Below are 22,268 nucleotides of genomic sequence, written 5' to 3' on the forward strand. Positions count from 1 at the left end.
GCTCTCTGCTGCAGCCAACGGCGTGGATTTGGAGCTGCCGGACGCTCGCCTTTCTTGCTATTTTTATTAATTTTTTTATTTTTAAAAAATTATTTATTTTTAAAAAAATTTAAATTTTAAATTTTTTAAACATTTTTTAATTTTTTTAACATTTTTTAATATTTTTTTTACATTTTTTCCTTTTTTTTTTCATGTTTTTTCTTATCGAAGGGTATTTTTGGTAAAAACTGTTAACCCCGGAATCAAGAAAAACCTTAGTTTTCTAAAGTTTTCCGATTCCGGGTTGGATGATCCTTTTGCTGACGTGTCGGACATGGAACATTACTCGGGAATCATCGAATACCTAAACCAAACAAGGTTTTTGTTGATAACCTTGGATGGATAACAAAGATTATCAAGAATAACCCCGAACCAAACGCACCCTTAGGGTTTCCGTATGTCACAATTACCATTCCACCCTCGTGATCGATCCTGTGGCATGGTACTTAATCTTCTCCGTTCCTTTAAAATTTAACGGGCAAGATCCACTTCTGCAATATTACAATTTAACGGACAAGCTCTCCTTCCTCCGCCGCCGCTCCTCATTCCACTGATCCAAAAGCCTTCTTCCTCCTCTTCTGATTTGGAGTAATCCACAGCAGTGGTCGCCTCTCGCGAGTTCGTCCATCTTCTTCCTTCCCTGCCGTCTGTCTATCGCAGCAGACCTAGGGTTTGGAGCAGGGGACCTTGCCGCGCCAACTCATTGAAACGACGGTCAACATCTTGTCTCTAACTCTCCTCTTTTCTGTAGCTTCAAATTATTTGGATTCCTCAATCTCTCGAGAGTTCGTCCATCTTCTTCCTTCCCTGCCGTTTGTCCATCGAAGCAGGCCTAGGGTTTGGAGCAGGGGACCTTGTCGCGTCAATTTGTTGAAACGACGGTCAACATCTTGTCTCTAACTCTTCTTCCTTTTCTGTAGCTTCAAATTATTTGGAGCAGGGGACCTTGTCTCAATCTCTTCGTTGTTGCAATGTTGTGTGTTGAGGGAAGTGACGTGTCGAAGGAGATGTTTGTCCGAGATCAGATCTGATATGAATTAATTATACTTTCTTTTTATTTATATTTTTGGTAGTGTTTGATGTGTGGTATTACCTGATTTAGGTTTGGAAGTTGTGCAGGGATTGTTTGACATATACTAGTCTAGATCTGATTTGTAGGCTTGAAGACCAAGAATTTGCGGTAATTTTGGCTTAGATTTGTTTTTGAGGAAGGCTTTTATCCACTTGTTTCTATAAATCGTGGTATTATATGCCCATACATTTTTACTCGGGCTGAAATTTGGTTGTGTTTCATCCTTGGTTTTTATAACCGGTGTTTCGAGTCAATAAATATTATAATTGCTGAGATTCTATATTTGATATGAGTGTTTGGTTGCCTGTGGCTCTACATCTGTCAAACTTAATTGGTTAGTGTCGGTGCATAGACACATGAGCTGTTAGTTTGTCTTTGGTTCTTATCGTTATGTCTTTCAAATTATGATATTTTTGTGTGTCGTAATCTATTACCAACTTGCACAGTAATGTTAGATTTCTTGGTGTTGCTTCCTCTACTGGTTATTATATTCATTTAGATGATTTTGAAAAGTTATCAAACCGTGTTTACCTAACAATTCAACACTTTACACAAGGTTATATATATCACTAGAATTTTAGAAAATCTTTACATCCTCCATAAATTAAAAGTGCTTAATAGGTTAAAATTTGATTTTCATTTTATCAGAGAGAAGTGTAATATAATGAGACCATGTCACTTTTGTTAGTTCTAACAGTTAGTCATAACATTTGCTGCCAAAATTGTTAAGTGGACTTAGAGTTTTTATAGTATATTCAAATCAATTAGAGGCCAAGTCCTAATTTTGCTCACTTGTAGATATGCGTAAGGAGATTACCTAGGGCTTCAAGTGGAAAATAATCCTCTCATAATTTTGTTAATTTTATAATAAAATTAGGTGCCAAGAAAATTTGGTATACTTATTATTTTTTTTCATTTTATCTAACCACCTTTTGTCCTGCCAATATTTCATAAAAAAAAACCATTTGTTTATTTGCCATCACCATGGCTCTTAGCTGTTCTTTATGATTAGGTTTTTCAAAAAAATGAATTCATTTATCCTTTTATATTTTTAGATGTTCTAATTAAGAACATGTTTTTCTTGTTTAAGATTGAAGAATTTAAGATTAGTTATGTAAAGTATTCAAGGGATCATGATGTTTTAAATTTGATTGTATATATTACATAGGTATGGGAGGTTTTTTATAGGTAGAGGATTCTCTTATCATTTGATCTATACATTAAATAGTCACACCAACAAATCAACGGAGCACGATTTAATGGTAATTCGTCAATTTTTCTTTATAAATACCGACGAACGACCATTGTGTTTCAAATTGAGCTTCTTGGCATCTTTGCATTCTGTCTTGTCTGATACCTCTCTTGACCAGCAGCGGCGTTGCATTTTTCTTTTCGTTAACGAAGGTTTTATTCATTCCTTACTAATTCTTTCGAATAATTAATATCTATATTATTTGATTTTGAACACAATGTATTTAAATATCTTCCTGTGCTACGCATATTTCTTGCCCTCCAGGTTTTTGTTTATTTGTTTTATTTTCATTTTATGACTTCATTGATTTTTTTCACATATCCGATGTTAAACTAACTTAGTGACTTCAACGAGATCTATTCTCATAAACTTTTGCTATTAGTCTTTTTTTTTTTTTGTATAATTTTAGATTTGCTATTAGTGTTTTTGTACTTTGAACATTGTTACTAACCATTAAATATTTAGCTTTGCTATTTAAATGTAGCCTTTACTTTAGTTGATTTTTTACATGGATCTTAACTGAACAAAATATTCTAGGTTAACATAATTGGCCAATTTGTAAACATTTTTCCTTACTATTTACTTTGAATCAGGATTTTTGAACTTAAACTTAGTCTCTGATCCTGTTCTAACTGAACTTTGTACCTATTGACTGGCGATTTGCAGGGGTGCGGTGCATACAACTGAAGCCATTCAACACTGACACCCCCTCTTGTTCTCTTTTACGGTTCCTACTCCTCTCTGTCTTGACTGTATTTTGTGTAAGATTAGTTTTTGTTAATTAAAGTTATTTAATTACTGAAATTCTAGAATGGTATGCATTTAAGATTGTCTATAAATGTACTCCTTGTTATGTTTGTGTTTTCAAATTTCCTATTTAAGTCCTTTAAATGAATATTATTCGTGTCGTGAACTTATTGCACAGTTTAGCCTTACAAATTTAGATTTTGATTGTTATACTTAACTGTGACTTAGAACCTGAACTTTTGATTTCAACCTTTAGTATGAGGGTTCAGTCTCACTGTGAGCTGGACTTATTTTTGAAGTGTACTTAATTATGAACTAGATTTGCTTTTAAACAACGGAACATAGGTTTGAATTGTACATATTTTTGAAATGGATTTAGTTTCTCCATTTAATTTAATCTGTCAATCTATACTCTGAACTGATCTTAATACATTGATCTTAATCTCTGAAGCCAGTTGAATTTATACTCTGAATTTAATGTATTTTCTCTTTTGAAGTGACTTCAGTCTCTCGAGTTAGTCTCTAAACTCAATAATATTTTGGAACTCTGTAGATTTAGTATGTAAACATTACATTGGGTCTGAACAGCTCTTGCTATATAAATTGATCTTAGTGTCTGTTGTATTCAATATCTGAATCTGATCTACATATGAACTTGATATATCTGCAAACTGAACATAATTTTGAACTGGTTTTAGAGTTAAATTGTACTTAGTTTCATTCTTAACATATTCTCTCAATTTATTCATGTCTTGGTCTCTTAATTGAACTAAATCTCAGTCTGTTGAATTAATTGATTTATGGTCTTAAATGCTTGACGTAGCTTCTGAAATCTCTTCAGGAGGTTTAATTTCATGGTTACGTGAACTTGGAACGTTGAATGGAACTCTGAACTTGGTTATAATGTAGAACAAATAACATAATTTCCGAACAGAGTCTTAAAACAAATGACTCAGTATTTGAACTTAGTGTCTCAACTTAGTTTAGGAGTCTTACTTTCTTAACTTAGAGCTTGTTCTATGAACTTGGAACATATGTTCTGGAATTGAATTTGGTTAAAGGATCTGAATCTAGAACACATAATTCAGTCTCATTATGATTATAATTCAGAGATTTGGGGTTTCAGGGGCAAACTTAGAACCTAATTTCCGAACTTAAATTTTGTGTAGTATTTATAACATAATCTCTGGACCTACAACTCTGAACATAAAACTTGAAATCTGTGAAGTTTTTTTATTGTGTGAATTAACTTGACTGGACGTTTAAATCAACAGCTTAAACTCCAATGCTAAGCTCAGCTTAATTTTAAGATTTAGGAATTAAACTTGGAATTTTGAACATAAAATATTGATTTTAGTGTGGATTAACTTTTATGATATAATCTATAGACTTCCAACTCTGAACATTATGCATAAAAGTTAATTTGTAAACTAAGTACTTAATATTTTAATTTTGTACTTAATCAACTTAAGGACACGAAGGTTCTAATTTCTGAACTTAGCATCTCATGATTGTTTGGGAGGTTAAATCTCTAAATTCTAAATGTAGAATATATAACTTAGTTTTTGAACTCAGTCTAAGAACTTGGTTAAGAAACTAGGTTCGGAGACAAAGTCTAAGTGAAGAGATTAAATTAAATTCTGATGATTATGCTAAAAAATTTAACTTTGTTCAAGTCAATAAAATCCCTTTAAAAACTAAGTTTCCTCAGTTCAGAGAAAAAGCTAGCAGTGTTAGGGAAACCAAGACACTCCTGTAATAGTAGCTTATGTGAGTAAAAAACAAAAGAGACAAAGAATCAACTCATTAAAAACAAGCGTAAATGATTCTTATGAATAACAAAAAAAAAAAAGAAAAATAATTCAACTCACTGAAGGCAAAAATATATATTATTCATTCTAAACACAACTTTAAATTGAGTTTTAGATTGGTCTCTATATGTTTGAGATATAGTTAATAAAAAAAATCTGCCACTGCTCTTATCCTTTCACTTAAGGGTAGGGATGAAGTTTCGTAGATATTTGTGAAATAATCGATAGAAAATTGTCATTGCTCTGTTATCCTTTCACTTAAGGGCAGACATGAAGTTTCATCAAAGTGGTAATCTTTAACTATTTGAGAACGCGGCCCGGTCGTGCTAGGGCAGCAGCCCACCCTGCGGCTCGGTCGCACAAGGGCAGCGGCCCATCGCGCAGCCCGGCCGCACAAGTGCAGAGTTGGAATGCGCATTGGAACGTGTAGGGGCTCCGCCCGATAGGGCTGTACAGATCCGGTGGCTGGCTCAGCCGCCAGACTGAAGTGCCAAATCTCCCCGGCTTGATTAGGCTGCGAACGGCAGATTCGGCATCCCGCTAGATCTGCATAGCCCTATAGGGTTGCACAGGCCAAACATTCAGCAGTTGGGCTACTAGATCTGCTTGGCCGGATCAAGCTGCGAAGGCCAGACCGTTGGATCTTCCGGTGATGTGTGCAAATCCGTAAGTCCACGGAAGTGTCGTCAAGTAATAAAAAGATATCCAGCCACAAGGACTGGTAGTTGAATATTAGCTTGCTAAGCAGATTTAATTGTCTATACTAATCATAGTTTTGGGTGTTAAGAACTAGAAAATTCAATGGAAAGGTGAAGAAAGGAGCGAGAGAAGAGATTTGATTAAATAGATAGACAGATCACAATAAGAAAGTTCAGTCGGTGAAGACAATTCTTTTTGTTTTAGTTAGCAAATGATTGATTTATTTTTGGATGACCTATCCTTAATGGTGGTTCATATAGGTAGATTACCTTATTGCACTCGATGTGGACTTTTAAAACTACATTGGTGTAGCAATTCCAATTCACTGTCTACTTTTAGAGCGACTAAGCTTGAGAATTGCATTTCAAAGGAGGTCCCATCACGAAATCCCACAATTCCCTAATAACCCTTTCGTACTACGTGGTGATGAATTGAAGTTGATTTATTAAGATCTATGATAGCTATTACTCCTCGTTGCATACTGATTTCCTTTCGTAACTAATTTTTCACGTCTCGGGTCTCTAAGGGTTGGAGGATTGAGTTCTCTTTTCAGTTCATCCCCTAATTCTCATGGGATATGAATCTCGTGCTTTTTGCATCAAGATCGTGTTTACTCGATAGATCCGGCGGGCACGGGTGCTCGTGTCATGTTCGGCGACTGCTAGGGTCTCTAGCCACGAATTGTGCCGGCGGACACAGGTGCCTATGGCTGGTTCGGTCGAGTGGAACATGCCAACCGAATGAAACATGGCTGTGCTGGCTGGCACGGGCCATTCGGTTGAGGTCACTAAATGGGGCACTACCTATGCCAGATGCCACAGGCATCCGCGGCAAGGGTAGGGGCTTCCAAACTTAATCTTCAAGCACTGTCTTCGTGCCATTTTGCATCATAACAAAGGAAAGCACACGAGCATTTTTCCAAGATAGAAATGTATTACAGCGAAGCATATAGATATAATATCGCAAAATATATGCATGCAATGTAGGTTAAAAGATCCGTCAAAATGTATCAAAAACCTATGTAAATAAAATACATATATCAAAATCTCCCAGACTGATCCTTTACTTGGCCTCAAGCAAACATCAATATCTAAAATACATGTGAATAACTCTTCCTAAACTTCAATGAATTCATCTAATCCTATCAAATAGTGTCAAGTGAAGACTCTCAATCAGTTTCGCCAAGCCTACAAGCTAGTTACGTGCACAGTTCATGGTTTGTTCTTAAGGTTTCAAATTCCATCTTAGTCAAGCCGTCATTCAATTGCGTCCTCATGGTTTCCAACGTTAGGCACTTGCTTGCCTTATGAGAGGTTCATTTCCTCTTCCCAACACAAATTCTAAGACATGCTCAGTATTGAGAGAAATTGATAAATGTTTCCGAATAACATAACTCAGTATCAAAGGGGCATTTTATCCTTGCCACCCATGACAACTGTTTTTCTATCCTGTTATTGCACTCTTTTCTTTTTCTTTTACTTAAATATTTGTTGCTTCTCAAATTTTCTTCTATTTTCTTTTCTCTTTCTTTTCACATGTGATTTTGATTTTTTCAAGTGGGCTAACACAATCTGACCGAGTAACTAAAATGCTGAGAAAATGGTCATCTATGATGATGACTATTGTACTAAATCTACATTTCGGAGATAAACCTTAAGTGAAGTGTAATGGTCAAATTATCAAGTAGGCTTATGGTGAAACCAAATTAACTCAACAACGCTATTGTAAAATTTTATTATAAAATAGGAAGATATGAATCACCAATGGCATCATCAAACATGTAAATCATGCTTTAAAGGACAATTTCATGCATATTATACTTCATTTTGAATGACCCTTTATGTTTCGATTTATCAGGGTTGGTGGGATTCATTTCGACGTCCAATTATCAGGGTTGGTTATGATAGTGCATTCAATATTGGGTAGACCTAAGGGGTGCTCGATCTTTAAGCACAAAACCAAATGAATTCCCATCATTGACAAGCATCCTAGCAGCTAGACTCGCCCCAATGCCAAGACTTGAATGACCCTTTACCATTTTCAAACCATCCAAGTCATATTCAAGGTTATTAGCTATATGAGTAATATACCCATCAATTATTATTTTCCTCAAAGGGGCTTTCCTAACTTTGACCAAGTGCCTAATAATTAATATTCCCTCCATGTATCATACACCATAGGCACAATAGTTCGTTAAGTCTAACTACCCTTTTTAAATATGTTATTGGCCATCACTCTATGAATGTACCTGAGGATAGGATTTTGAAGATGAGTCGCTTTAGCTTTTGAGGGTCATATTCAAACTTCCCTGGCAATTCCTCCCAAAAGATCATGGCACAAAAATTCTTACGTGCTCCTCTCCCCTCCATTTGGAAATCTGAAATGGTAACTAAATTGTTTCAACGCCCATCTATAATCATCAGTAAACAATTAAACAATCTGAACATGATCCTCCCTGCGTCACAATTCTTCCCGGTTAGGATTTCAGCGTCTAATGAACTCAAAATCTCAAGGGTAGTCCTAGTGTATGTGGGGTAACGAATGCTCATCAACTCGTCCCAACCTACTTTATTGATCAATCACGATATGTTATCCTTAATCCCTAGAACATCTATAGCTTGCTCATCTATGTACCTATTGGGTGTAATCCTACGTTTAACAAGAATATTAAAACGTATTTTTTGAACTTCATGAAAACAATACCGTAAGGATCGCTATCCTCGTCCTGCGCTTTTTCCTTTATCTTCTCCTTTCCTTTTTTGCTTTGGAAGTAGAAGCCTCTCCTTGCCTTGATCGTTTCATCTTCTCTTCAAGAATCTCAAAAGGAAGTAGGGACTTAGGGGAAAGGAAGTTGTGATCTTGTGAGAGGAGAGTGGAGATGAGATTTTAAGGCAAGGGAGGGGCTTAAGAATGAGGCCTAGAGGAAGCAGATGAATAATAAAGAGAGATTCTTGGGCTAGCACGGGCAGTGGTGGGCTAGGGCATGGATGGTGTTTAAATAGGGTTTGTGCGACGTAGGTCGTGCCAGTGAGCACGGGTGCCCGTGTCACGTTTGGCTAAATCAAATTTTGCCCACCACGATCCGTGATGGAGAATATGGGTACCTGTGTTGCTTTAATAGAACCGGCGGCCAAATAAGATTTTGCCTACACAACCTTGTTAGAGAACGGGTACTTGTGTTACTTCAACAGAATCGGACACGGACCGTGCTGGTAAGCACGAGCCCTCATGGCAGCCTCCTACTGGTTTCACTTCGATGTTTTTTTGATGACTTGCAAAACAAAACGACTTGATTAAAATACTCCAAAAGTAAAGATCTGCGAATAAAACCGACAAAAATTTAAGAAACAGAAGATTTGGGTTGCCTCTCAAGAAGCGCTTGTTTAAAGTCTTTAGCATGACCTCTTCATTTTGAAGGGGTTCCTCTCCCCTTCCCCAACTAATCCAAATTGAAAAATCTCTTATCCTGATGGGGCTTTTGTTGGGCCAGTTTATTTGTTTTGTTTCAAAGGCTTTATGTTCAGTGTGTTCAGGAGTCTTTCATAATGAACCTCTGAATATTCAGAATTACTTCTCCCCTAATCTTCCTTCATAGAAATCATTTGACAATTTGGAGAGATCAAATTCCAACTTGTTGCTCTCCACCACAAATAATGGCTTATGATTTTTCATGTCTATAATTACCCCGGCAGTGGCTAAGAATGACCTTCTAAGAATAATGGGTATGCGAGATTCCTCTTCCATTTTTAATATCACAATCAGTTGGCACGACGATATCACCAATTTGCACACACACATCCTCTAAAATTCCCAAAGGGTACTCCTCTCATTTGCCCACGGATGATGGTTAAATGTAATGCTCTCAATAATCTCCTCAGCTTCTTTAAGTATTTTGTTCATTATGGCTCCTCCAACAATTGAGTCCATGTATACTTTAGCAGTGTATGAAATTTCATTATAGAATGTATGAATAAATAGTCATCTCTCAAGCCCATGATTTTAAGGCACTGTTGCACTAAGCTTTTGTATATGTTCCAAGACTCAAATAATGATTCTTCATCCTTTTGCATGAAATTCATAATGTGTCTTATGCAAGCCATCTTTCTTGGTCGGTAATATTTGTTGAGGTATCTTGGTTCACATTGATCCCATGTTGCTATGTACTTATGGGGAAGTGATGATAGCCACAACTCGACTTTGATCCGCAATGAGAATGGAAACAGCATAAGCTGGATAACATCCGTAGGAGCCTCATTTTGCTTTAAAGTATTATAAATTTCTAGAAAATTTTCTAAGTGTAGATTTGGGTCTTCCATTGGTGTCCCGCTGAATTGACTTTGTTGAAACATACGAATTAGGGTTGGCTTGAATTCAAAATTGTTTGCTTTAATTGTAGGTTGGGCAATGATAGATCTGAATCCTTTTACACTTGGCGATGCATAATTATCAAGTGGCCTATTATTGTTCATCATGGGGAGATTCTGATTTTGATTAAGATCTATTTTACTTGTTTTCTTAATCTTATTAAATGTTCTATCAATCTCTGGATCAAATGATAAAAATCCCCTAACCTTGCGGTTCTTCGCATGCACTAAAGTGTTTCTTGAAAAAGAAAAAGAAACAAAATTAAAAGAGTATAAACAAATGCAATAATTATCTTCTCGATCACACTCAAAATTGGCATATGCTTTGGTAACATGGGATTTAATTGTTGGACAATTTGTCGTAGATATTGGAGAATTTTAGCTAAATTGAAATTACATAAAATCAATTTCAACTTATCTGTTGAGATGAGGTGTCAAGTAGGGTAGGAAGAGCTATTTGGGATAATCGAGTTGACTTGAAAAATTGGGTTGCCTTGGATGTCCGACTCCCAAGTCGTCGACTGTCGAGTTAGAGTGTTGAGTTCAAGTGTCGACTCCGAGTGCTGACTCCTTACTATCAAGTTCGACTATATGAGTGTCGAATCCGAGTGTCGACTCCCGAGTGCCGAGTGTCGAGTGTCGACTCCCGATGGGAAGATTAGTGCTCCTGTGTCCTTAAAACATATTCGTCTCATCTCCGTCTGTGCTTAGAGGTTGTCGTGAGTCGTTAATTTCCCAGGATACAACGATAAATCAAGATTGAGTGAATGATTGACATTTAATTAATTACCTATTATTCCAAATAAAATGAGTAAAATATGTCCCATTTCAGGATCCATCTTGATGCTCGAGAGCTATCGAATTAGAAGAGCAATTAAGGGGGAAAATGATGCAAAAAGATTGTCTAATAGGAAGAACAGAAAAACTTATGAATGTGTGTTTTCTGTGTTTCCATGGATGGTCATTTTCTATTGAGTATAGAGGCCTTTTGTCACGGGTTATTTGCTAAATTTAAGAATTTTGTCAACTCTTTAACAAATTAAAGTAAAAGACTGATTTAATTAGGATGTGTTTGGTTGGCTAGATTAATTAATTTATCGGACTGTTAATTACAACATATTGTAAGCCTCAAAGGATTAAGTCTATATATATGGGGCAGTTGGAAAAAAATTGAGAGGGAATTTAGAAAGTGAATGGAGACAATGGATTAAGAAAGTAATTGGATATATGAAAAAGAAAATGTTCATATAAAGATCTTAAATTGTTTTGTGAAAATTCTCTATGAATTTACTTTGGCTCAAAGTTTTGATGACAAAGTTTAAGGGGTTGGGTATCAAATAGTATTAACTCTCCCAGGAACATGGGAATTTGTAATTTAATTAATGACCGAATCAATTTTTAATTAACAATTGAACGAAGTTAATAGATAATGATGGGAAGTTATTAGATAACAATCAAACATGGGAATTTTGTTTTAATTTTAATTATTTATTATATTATTAGCGATTGAGTTTTAAAATTGGTCCCTAATATGATGTTGTTAGTCACACTAAACTGTACCGATAAATTATTATCAAGCAATCATAATGCTTACAATGAACCAAATATCATGATTTTCATAAACATACCCCCAACATTTGTTAAATTTCCGACAACCTATCAAAGAATAGATATCATCTATATCCTAAACAACTCATGATATTTAAAAAATTTTAATACGCTCGGAAATGGAAAATCCTAGATTGCACAGGTTTATGATCATCTTCTGCAAGCTGTATGTGTCCCAGCTATTCAGGATTGATTACATAATTTGTATGCTTCCATTAAGCTCTATGTGCCTAGAATGTATAAATAATACCTAAAGAATGAAAATAACAACAATCTGATGCTCTGTCATATTAAAGCATCACAAACCATTAGTATTTATCAAAATTGTGCTACAGCCAAAACAACAAATATTTTTTCCTTGCACCGTGTAAGTAAATCGAAAGGAGTCTCTTGGATTCTTTTGTGAATAATTATATTTTACTCTAAATAAAATTTTATAGTAATACTACTATCCTAAATATTCTCCTTCCTGCCCTTGGTATGGCATGGTTCTAACAATGACAATGTGACAATATCTTTGGCAACTGCTAAGCAAAAAAAAAAACAATAAAATAAGATAATGTAGGGGAGTCAATAAGGGTGAGATAAAAAAAAAGAAGATAAATATAAAAATGATAGTTGGATGCAAGAGAGAAAGACATTATAAGAGATAGGGAAGGGCCTCTTTAAAAAACACCATGTCTATTTATTGGAAGCCTTCCAGCCATGAAAGGAGCCCGCTGCTTTCAGGTTATAAAAACTATGACGATCACTAACAATAACAAAATGAAGGTTGTTGTTTACATTATTAAACTTTTCAGTTATTCTTTGTTAAAGAAAAAGAGCCTCTATGCTTGTGTAAATCTCCAACCAGTGAACTGAGAATAAGGCTTACTTTTTTCCTTCTTCCCTGCTTTTGTCTATGTGATTATATTGGGAGCATGGTTTGAAATCTCAAATTAAGCAACATGGCAAAATTATATCATTATGATAAATTATAAGAATTTTTTTTTCCTTTTTCCTTTTTCATCTCTTTCCTCCTTCCACCTTAAATTCACTGCTAACACCAATCAAAACTTGACATAGTACCGAAGTTGTGTTGTTTTTAGTTAGAGGGCAAGCCTTGAGCACGGCTTAGCATTTCATTCAAACTTTAGTTGAAATAGAGATAGATGAGGTAAAAACAATAGAAAGCTAATCAAATCCTATCATCTTATAAATACTAAATAAAAGAGGTTGATTGCAAGTGTGCTTCAAAGTGATGAAAACAAGCAGTAGTTTTATCAAAATGTGGATGGATTAAAGTGATTCATAACATCAAAGATGCACCTCACATGACTCCTAGAATATTCTTATTAATTACATAATAGAATATTCTTATTAATCAATAATATTAAAAAAATGTTATGAAAAGATAAAATTCTCTTGCAAAAGAAGTTTATTTGACATACAAGGAGCGTATATACTCAGTGGAGGGCATAACAAAAAAATAATTAAATAGCAAAAAGCCACATTCGTATTTTACCGTTTGATTCTAATTCATAATTAATATCATTAAATAAATTAAGATTTAAATAAATTTGACTTATCCAATTATTTTAAATTAATAAAAAAATACTCACAATAGAATTAAACAGATAAACTAATATTAAGTGTTATAATATATTGCATTGTCTCTTTTATACTGAACATCTAATTAAATGGTAAAAATCAAATAGAAATTTGGTTTCAACATATTGAAATAAATAATTTGCATTATTTGTAATTTATTGATAATAAATGCGGGAAAAAATCAATAAATATTAGAAATAATAATTAATTTCAGAATTTAAGAGAATTTGAATTGGATTAATCTTTCATGTTTATTGTTTAGGTGAATTAAATTGCAAACGACGATGAAGCGTGAAAGATTGAGGCTTGGTGAGCACGTATCCCCTGACGTTCCCCCCGCATTGGGTTAGTATGAAATTTATTTTATTTTTTTCTTTTGCAAATATGAATCATGGCACTTTGAATTCATGTGTATGTGTATATTTGCATTTTGGTTTAACTTATCTAATTGGTATTGACATGTTATTTTAAATTGTGATTGCAGATTTCAAGTCACGTCTGTGTGAGATGGCTAGAATCTGGGTAGAAAGAGAAGATGTTAAATGTATGCAATATATGGATCAGAAAAAGAAGTATTTGCACTGCATTTCTGAAGTAGAAAAATTGCAGAAATATGAAAGTTTAAAAGAAGATTATAAAATAAAATTGGAGGAGCTTGAGAAAAATCAGATGTTGTTCTGGGTGGAAACGAATGAGACGGTGCACTTAATGTCGAAGACAATGGCATTATTGGAGAACAAGTATAAAGATATTCCAGAAAGTGGTTATTATAATGGAGAGCAAATTAATGAAGAGGAACTTAAAGCAGCTAATGAAGTTCAACCTCAAGCTAATGAACAGCAACCTGAAGTAGCAAATGTAGTGCAACTTGAAGCTACTGAAGAGCAACATGAAACTGTAAAAGAAGTGCAACCTGAAGCTATTGAAGAGCAACCTGATGAAGAGCAACTTGAGGCTAATGTTTTTGAAGGAGGTGATGAAGTTGGTCCAAGAAGAAGTAAGAGGAAGAAAAATAACTGAATGACTTTCTGTTTTTCTATACTAGGTGTGATGGATTGTTTAGGTTAATTAAAACACGAATTTATTTTGTCTACTGTAGAGAGCTTACTATGCTTGAAACTATGCTTGTTTTGTTAGAGGCATTAGATATATCTTTGTTTTGTTAAAGAGACAATTGAGGATATCTTGTTACTTCAATTGATTTGTCTGTTTTCATTTTCCTTAGATTATTTTTCTCTTTGAAAATTTTATACTAATAATTAAATATAGATTTTATTGTATATCAAAGGTTAAAATTACATTCAATGTTATTTAATCTCTTGAACTAAGTGTGCAAGATGATAGATTAGATAAATTCAGAGAATAAGACGTTAGGTAGAAATCCAATTGGGTCAGAGAGGACTTGACGGGTATGAATCCAATTGGGTAATGGAGGACCAGATGGGTATAGGATACTAGGTTGAAATCCAATTGGGTTAGGGTTGACTATATGGCTAGCAGGAAATCCAGTTGGATCAAAGAGGATTAGACAACTAGTAGGAAGCCCAGTTAGATTAGTAGGATTAAATCGCTCGTTGAAATTCAGATGAGGCATATGGCTGGAAGTCTTAATGGTCAAGAAATCACGTTAAGAAGACAAGGTGAAATCAAGATTAGATCTTGGATAAGATTTGACTGGATTTAAGTCATAAATATTATGTGTTCATGCACTTTTATGCTAACTTAGTATTGTAACTGTGCAGGTTGGACTAATCTATATTGTAGGAGCTTAAAGCAAAAACTGAAGTTGAATGAATAGTATTCAAGGTGTCTCAAATGATTGGAGACACTTCAAGTGGATGGAGGCGCCTCAGGCAGGGAGGATGAGGCTTCGTGCAATCGGCGTTGGAGGCGTCTCAAGTGGATTGAGGCACCTCCGCACACATGGATCAGAAGTCGTCGTGTCGAGGAGTGGTAGGACTCAAGGCGCCTCTAGTTGAGTGGAGGTGCCTCAGACTAGATGAAGATCAGTGTTCGTGCATCAGATAAGCTCATATGAAGGCGCCTCAAGTGTGTTGGAGGCGCTTCGGATGTCTATTAAGCTCATTGAACAGTGCATGATAACAACTCGAACGCCCACTTTCTCAAGCTACTATGACTACTCGTTGCGCTCTACGAATCTCCATGCTACTACGCTAAGTGAAAAAGCCGTCTCGGACAACCTACACGCATCGACAACACGAAATGGTGTCGATTACAAGTTTCTTTTACTGTGTACTTAATTGCATTAGGATAGTTGTAAGACTGTTACAACACCCTACATATTATATTCGACTGCTCTTTCCAAAAGTTATTTGGAAAGAGAGTATTAGTGGATCACCCATAGATATGATCCGAAGGATCTTGGGCTCTTGGAGTCGGAGTTGTTGGGGCTCTGAATCAAGTAAATAGACTGAGTTTTCATTGTGTTTTCAATTTTGTTGTGCGCTTGTATTTTTGATAAAGACTTCAAAACGAAAAAAAAAAATTTAAAACATGTGATTCACCCTCCTCTCATGTGCAAACGCTCTTATAAGTGATATTAGAGCCATGAGAGTTTGATCTCAGTGCAACCACTGAATCAAACTTTTTTTTTTTTTTTTTTTTGTCGCAATACTTTTTTTTTATTATTCCTTTTACACTACTTACTCCAAGATAAAATCTTTGGATATTTCTTTTAATTTGTATTGTGCTAGAAAAATTTGTTGGCCCATTGGTCGAAAATAGCTAAATTGCTGATGTGGCAACTTCGGGCGCTTGGACTTGATCCAGGCACCCCAGTGGTGCATTTATCTGCTTGCAATGGCTATGCAACGGTCTGAAAATAAAACTTTATCCTCACCCAAGAGCCTGGAATACGTCCGGGCGCATGGAGTGTTGCTGACGTGGACATTTGACGTCATTCGCACCAACGGCTTCCCGAAGCTCCCCTGCTGTGCCAGGCAGTCCAGGCACCTGGACATGGTCCAGGTGCTTAGAGTTTGGGTGCTTGGACATGGTCCAGGCTCTTGGACAAGTCAACACAGTGTTGACTTGTCCGATCTTCAGCTCTGGTTACTTGGGTGATGCTTTGACCATCTAGAGTTGAGCTCACCTGAACCTAACTCCTGTCTTTCTCTCCTCGAGCAATTTTCCGCTCTAGTTTCTCGTCCCTCAGAAGCGTCGCGCGTGTCCTTTTCCTCCGCAGTGTACCCTTCCGTAACACCTTGAATGCAGCGAGCCAGTTATCTTGCTTCTCGTGCCATCATTATCGTTAGCTGTGTCTTTCGCTCAACTTCATGCATGTATTTTTAAGTTCTTGCATACTTAGATATAAGGATCAAATATAACAGGACATAACTTAACCCGGTTGATTACATCAAAATTCACTCGGGGTATTTAAAGAATAATGCACAAAGAGATGTTGATGTGAAGCATCCATGAACTTCCACTATACGAAATAAATTATTTCAGAATATGGAAGCATCAAATGGAATGCTTCGTAATAAAGGGCGATTTTGACTATGGCATGACACTAAGGTGATCCATTCAAGACATAGAAGTGAATACAAAGGTAATAAATCAAATTTTAAAGTTATCTAATAAAGTGTTATGCAGAATTGGAGAATTCAAGAATGCCTATGACCTATGGACTTGGTTGACACCATCCGTGAATTGCTGAAGAAGGGCATCATTCTCAAATTTGAGAAGATGATCCTCCGGACCAGTTATTCCCGAATATTCTCCGATGTTTAGATTTTGATAGTGTTTTGGCAAAGGATCCTCCAGTACCTGTTGAGAGAAAGGGGTAGTGATTCGCTCAGGGGAGCTATCATTGGCTATAACTTTCCCTTTGCGCCTGTCTCGGAAAGGTGCTTCTCCTGAAGATTCTTGGAGTACTTCTCCCCAGCCCAATTGCTTAGGCGGTGAGCAAAAGAGTGCTTGGAGGCGCCGAACTGGTGAAAGAGACATAGGAAGTAGACGAGTGTGGCCTTCCTCTTGAATGCCTCTCTCTCGTTGATGCGTGGTTGCTGACGCTGTCGGATTTGGTGGCGGCATAATGCCACCAGCGTTCGCTTATTGTTGTTGCAAGGCTCTCTGTACTCGAGCCTCGACAATCATCTTTAATTCCTCTGGCGTTAGAGCAACAATAGTGAGTTTTCCAGCCTTTTCCATCTCTAAGCTTCAGATTTAGGCGAAGATTCCTAAAGACATCGCCAAATTTAATCCTATATAATGGCTAAAGAGATGGTGTGTTGGTTCTGGTAGATGATTTGTTGACTGATAGAAGATTTTTCAATCCAAGATGAAACTCCTCTGCGGTCCTACACACACTCCGATGATTCAACAAAGCGTTAGTGACCTAAGACTATGGTGGGGTTCCTTAGCTAGACCCTTCAACGCTCAAGTCAGTACCGATCCAGAAGGTGGATGAAGAACAGTAGAGAAAGTGCTCACACGAAAATATGTTTGTGTACCTTACTAATGAAGAGGATTCTCCCTTTTATATCACCTCACATAACCTCCGCAATTGTGAGGTGGTCTACGACTCAAAGTTTGTTAAAAGATGGAAGAAGTATAGCCTAGGCCTTGTGCAATAATCATCCGAGGAATCTTTTTTCGACCCATAAATGTACCTCTTTTGTGACTTTTGTAGTAGGCTTTCAATGAAGTGATTGAAGGAGTATGCTGCAATAACCAATCAATCAATGAGGAAGTCTCGAAGGAATATTCCCCGACAAGTTTGATAGGCTATTGGAACGTTGTCGACTATCTGTCTGCTAGATATATCTTGGCCATCTCGACTAGTCATTGAGTCGGCCACATGGTTAGATTACCCTCTGCTAAATGTATCTCGACCGATCATTAAGCCGACCGTATTTGAGTTGTATGATAGACTGTCTGTTATTAATATATTCAAAACTCCGTATGAAAATATTCTGCATTTACGTCTGGGTGGCCTTAGATTCAATTGACATATGAAAGTCAATGAGATCAAGAACATTAAACTCGACCGTCCAGTTGTCTGGCAGAACGGAAATAGATATAATATTTTTACATCAATCGAACCCTCTTGGAGGTTCACATGGGGCTAAATATCCTACTCACCATTGACTCTTACTCGGGCCATGCATACTTGCACCTTTGTCGACCGTTCCTGAGAAGATTTATGAAGTTGGGGACACTGAGCCCGGCTAATCGTATATTAAGAGTCTTACAAGACTAAGTGTCCTTCTACCTGTCCGGTCTTTACCCGGTTGGGCGCACATAAAGAGCCTTACGTTCGATCAGCATTTGCTCAGCCAATCGTATATTAAGAACTTTATAAGGTTAAGTGTCCTTAAGCCCGAGCGACCTTTCGCCCGATCGGGCGCACACAGAGAGCTTTACGTTGGATCGGTCTTCGCCCGGTCGATCGTTTATTAAGAGTTTTAGAATGCTAAGTATCCCTAAATCTGGGCGACCTTTCGCCCGATCGAGCACACACATAGAGTTTTACGTTTGATCGGCCTTCGCTCAGCCGATCATATATTAAGAGCTTTATAAGGCTAAGTGCTCTTAAGCCTGGGCGACGTTTTGCCTGGTCGAGCGTACATAGAGAGCCTTACGTTCTATCAGCTTTCGCCCGACTGATCGTATATTAAGAGTTTTATAAGGCTAAATGTCCTTAAGCCCGGGCGACCTTTTACCCGATCGAACGCACACAGAGAGTCTTACGTTCGATCATCCTTCTCCCGACCGATCATATATTAAGAGGTTTATAAGGCTAAGTGTCATTAAGCCCATCCAGTCTTTGCCCGACCGAGTGCACACAAAGAGCCTTATATTCTTTATATCTGACCGAGTTTGTAACCTGTTGACCCTATCCGATCATCTTGTCTTAGGGCTACGCGAGCATGACCCAAGAACTTCGATGTTGGGCAATCCACAGAACCAGGTATAGAATACCACTCTATTCTAATTTTGACTAGCACCTTCTCTTGACTAAAACTACCACGTCATTTTCTTGGTCCATTCGCTATTACCCGTATCAGGAGATTTTACATACGAGATCTACCTATTTACAATTTACATATCTATATAAAACTATCACAGGCGATAACATTTCTATATACAAATATCACATTTTACACATCATAACATTCCATACATACAAACTAACATACTTCTAATAATTCACACATCCTGATAATTAATATATCACAAACAAATAAATAGTTTGGTGGATAGAAAAATAGATAGAAACAAACACAACCTAAATAAAATATAAATATAATAATAGAAACAAATATCTATATCTCAATTTAAATGTACAGAATCAAATATATAAATCTATGCCATGATAACAAATACTCTAAAGAATTCTAATAATATAAAATTTTACAGAAAGTTAAATACGATAAATTATGATTAGACTGATATATAATTCAAAATTTTTCATATATGTATAATTAATTTTACATGTAATAAAAAAGATACTTGGATAGAAAAAAGATGATGATGATGATGATGATGATGATGATGATGATGGTCGTGATGAATATGTAAATAAGGACTTCTGAAATATATAGTAATATAATATTTAGAAATGAGCAGATCAGAATATCAAAACTGAATATATTTTGCATGGTTTATGTATGATAAATAAAAATTAAGTTGTAGTTGAACAAACCTCAAACAAAGCTAATCACCACGGTCTGATGGGTCTTAAGACTCCTGTGACTCAAAAGCATGTGGTGTCTAGGTATGGACAAAATTAGCCACGATTGCTCACATACGGGCAAAGAGAGCTTCATTATACTCATCATGTGCGGCTCTGATATGATCCTCCTCGCCTCTCGTCTGCTCTTCAGCGGCCTTCCACTGGTCTATAGAGGTCATCCTCACATCCATTGACTTTAGTTGAGTGCGCAGTTCTTCATTTTCATGTCGTAAAAATTGCATCTCAGTAGATGAAGAGGAACTAGCTGTAAGTACCTTGCAATAGTTTTGATGTGATCAACCGAGTTAAGTTAGGTTCTGTTTGTGTTTGATGCCTTGTGTCTAAGTGTGTAGGAACTTAGGAGCACAAAAAGTCAAGCAAAATACACAGCGAACAAGAAGGATGGTGCGAGAAGCGAGTCAACGGCTCGAATTCGAACTTGGGTCGGGTAATTTTGGACTTTATAGTAATTAATAATAAATCAGGTAATTTTGGACTTATATAGTAATTAATAATAAATCAGGTAATTTTGGACTTATATAGTAATTAATAATAAAGTTAATTTATTTATTTTTTACATACATATAAAAAAGGTATAAAATAATATTGAGGATTTCAACCCATATTGATTAGTTTTTATGAATTTATAAATATTATAATAAACAACAAATATTTGGAGAGAAACTCGTGGATCCATAGGAGTGTAAATTCAAAACTCAAATTGTATTGAGTATGAGTATGACTTGTGAGCATCAAATATCATATCAATCGGAGAAAAATTTATCCAAGTGGAATAATCAATATTTATCATAAGAACTTATGAAGTGTTGTAATGGATGCATTAATCGTCAATTAATTATTGACGGTTGGCAACTAACGTTTTGAGCTTGACGAGTAAAAGCTGCAACCATAAGCAACGGGATATAATACTGAGAAGCAGAAAATAACAAAATTTTTCCTCACCTTTATTCCCTCAAATCATCTTTCCGTAGTGCATTTTTTGCTCAGCAGTTTATCCATAATAACAATCAGGTATTTTCTCAATTTACCACGAACAATCAATGCTTGGTTATGTACATGATTTTGTTATTGTATCATGAAAAATGAACATTCATCATAATCCCAAAACATAATCGAAGGAGGATGAATCTGTTTCAAGTAAATTACATCAAACACAGGTACAACGTCTTTATTTATGAGCACTCAGGAACTCATCAGTTAGACTCAAGATTAATCCTCGACTACGCAACAATGCTCTTTCACTTATTTGGCTTGGGTGACTCGGACTTGTCCAACTCAGGCTTGGCAACTCGCCAACGTGACACTCGGGTGACTCAGCTAACTCAATGATTTAGCAGTCAGTTGACTCAACTTGGCACTCAGTAGTATGTTGACTTGCCTATCCCCTGACTTGACACTCGGACTTGACAATCGACACTCAACAGTCGATTGACTCGTCACTTGACTGACTCGACGGTTGGATGACTCGGCACTTAGCAATCGGTCATACAAAGCAATCCAATTTTTCAGTCAACTAAATTATCTCAAGCAACTCTTGCTTCCTTTCTTAACGGCCTAAAGATTTTATGTTACTCAACGTATAAATTAAAGTTGAATTTCGATTTTAATTCAATAATTATCTTTGTAATCTCTGATGAGCCATCTCTCGTGGAAGGTTGTCAAACATATCTTTTTATTTTCAAATGTACAACTAGGACGTGATTAGCACTAGCAGCATCAAAAAACTCAAAAGCATTCTAAAATAAATATAAGTATGAAAATGTTATTAGTGTACATTGTTGGGTTCGAAGCGCAACGGAAGATATATATTGAATTATGAATCTTTTCATGATATATATAGTTTTACACAAAAATTATAAAAAAAATATATCTCGAGTTCTCGATAAGCTTGAATGATATCACAAACGGATAAGAGTCCCACGTGTGACTCCTCTAGCGATATTCACGTGCACTAGATCACGAATTTGATATGATTCATTAGGTGCTAGCCTCTTGGATCGACAAAACCTTGGAAGCACTACCGATCTCTTTCAATGGAAGAAAGTGAAGAAGAAGTTGACGAGGGAGAAATGGAGAGAAGGAATTAGTCACTTGAATCTTTCCGAGGATGACTACCAAGGAATACAAAGAGTTAAGATCTCCATTAATTCTTCATTTATGATCTCCATTAATTAGAAAGATGAAGAGTTATAGTCTTCATAAATTCTTCATATGTGATCTTCATCATGACTCTTTGAATTATTCATTAATCATCGTTATGATACTCCTCGAATTCTCCATTAATCATCATGATTATGGCTATTTAAATTTTCTATTCTTTGTATCAAATAAATTCATATTTGATATTGATCTAGATTAGCTTTAG

The 22,268-nt window shown here is 36.1% G+C and overlaps 1 protein-coding gene across 7 annotated transcripts; it reads left to right on the top strand.

Annotated features, from left to right (window-relative positions):
* The first annotated feature begins 547 nt into the window (after positions 1-547).
* Positions 548-14,406, top strand: LOC122004871. 7 transcript variants are annotated; one of them, XM_042559699.1, is made up of 6 exons: positions 548-753; positions 960-1,048; positions 1,142-1,219; positions 3,030-3,124; positions 13,445-13,527; positions 13,667-14,406. In XM_042559699.1, exons 5-6 carry the CDS (start codon positions 13,467-13,469, stop codon positions 14,200-14,202), a joined length of 597 nt encoding a protein of 198 aa, XP_042415633.1. In that variant the 5' UTR covers positions 548-753; positions 960-1,048; positions 1,142-1,219; positions 3,030-3,124; positions 13,445-13,466; the 3' UTR covers positions 14,203-14,406. The 7 variants fall into 7 exon arrangements, with proteins under 7 accessions (XP_042415633.1, XP_042415636.1, XP_042415634.1 ...); XM_042559702.1 differs by having other exon boundaries at positions 3,030-3,090; XM_042559700.1 differs by lacking the exon at positions 960-1,048.
* Positions 14,407-22,268: the final 7,862 nt, after the last annotated feature.

The sequence above is a fragment of the Zingiber officinale genome, chromosome 7B (assembly GCF_018446385.1).
Source record: "Zingiber officinale cultivar Zhangliang chromosome 7B, Zo_v1.1, whole genome shotgun sequence".
Taxonomy (NCBI): Eukaryota; Viridiplantae; Streptophyta; class Magnoliopsida; order Zingiberales; family Zingiberaceae; genus Zingiber; species Zingiber officinale.

Excerpts from the sequence above, each read along its gene's own strand:
- LOC122004871 (XM_042559699.1), top strand. The coding sequence starts at position 13,467 with ATGAAGCGTGAAAGATTGAGGCTTGGTGAGCACGTATCCCCTGACGTT. Across the intron at positions 13,528-13,666 it reads TGACGTTCCCCCCGCATTGG|ATTTCAAGTCACGTCTGTGT; the intron begins GTTAGTATGAAA and ends TTGTGATTGCAG.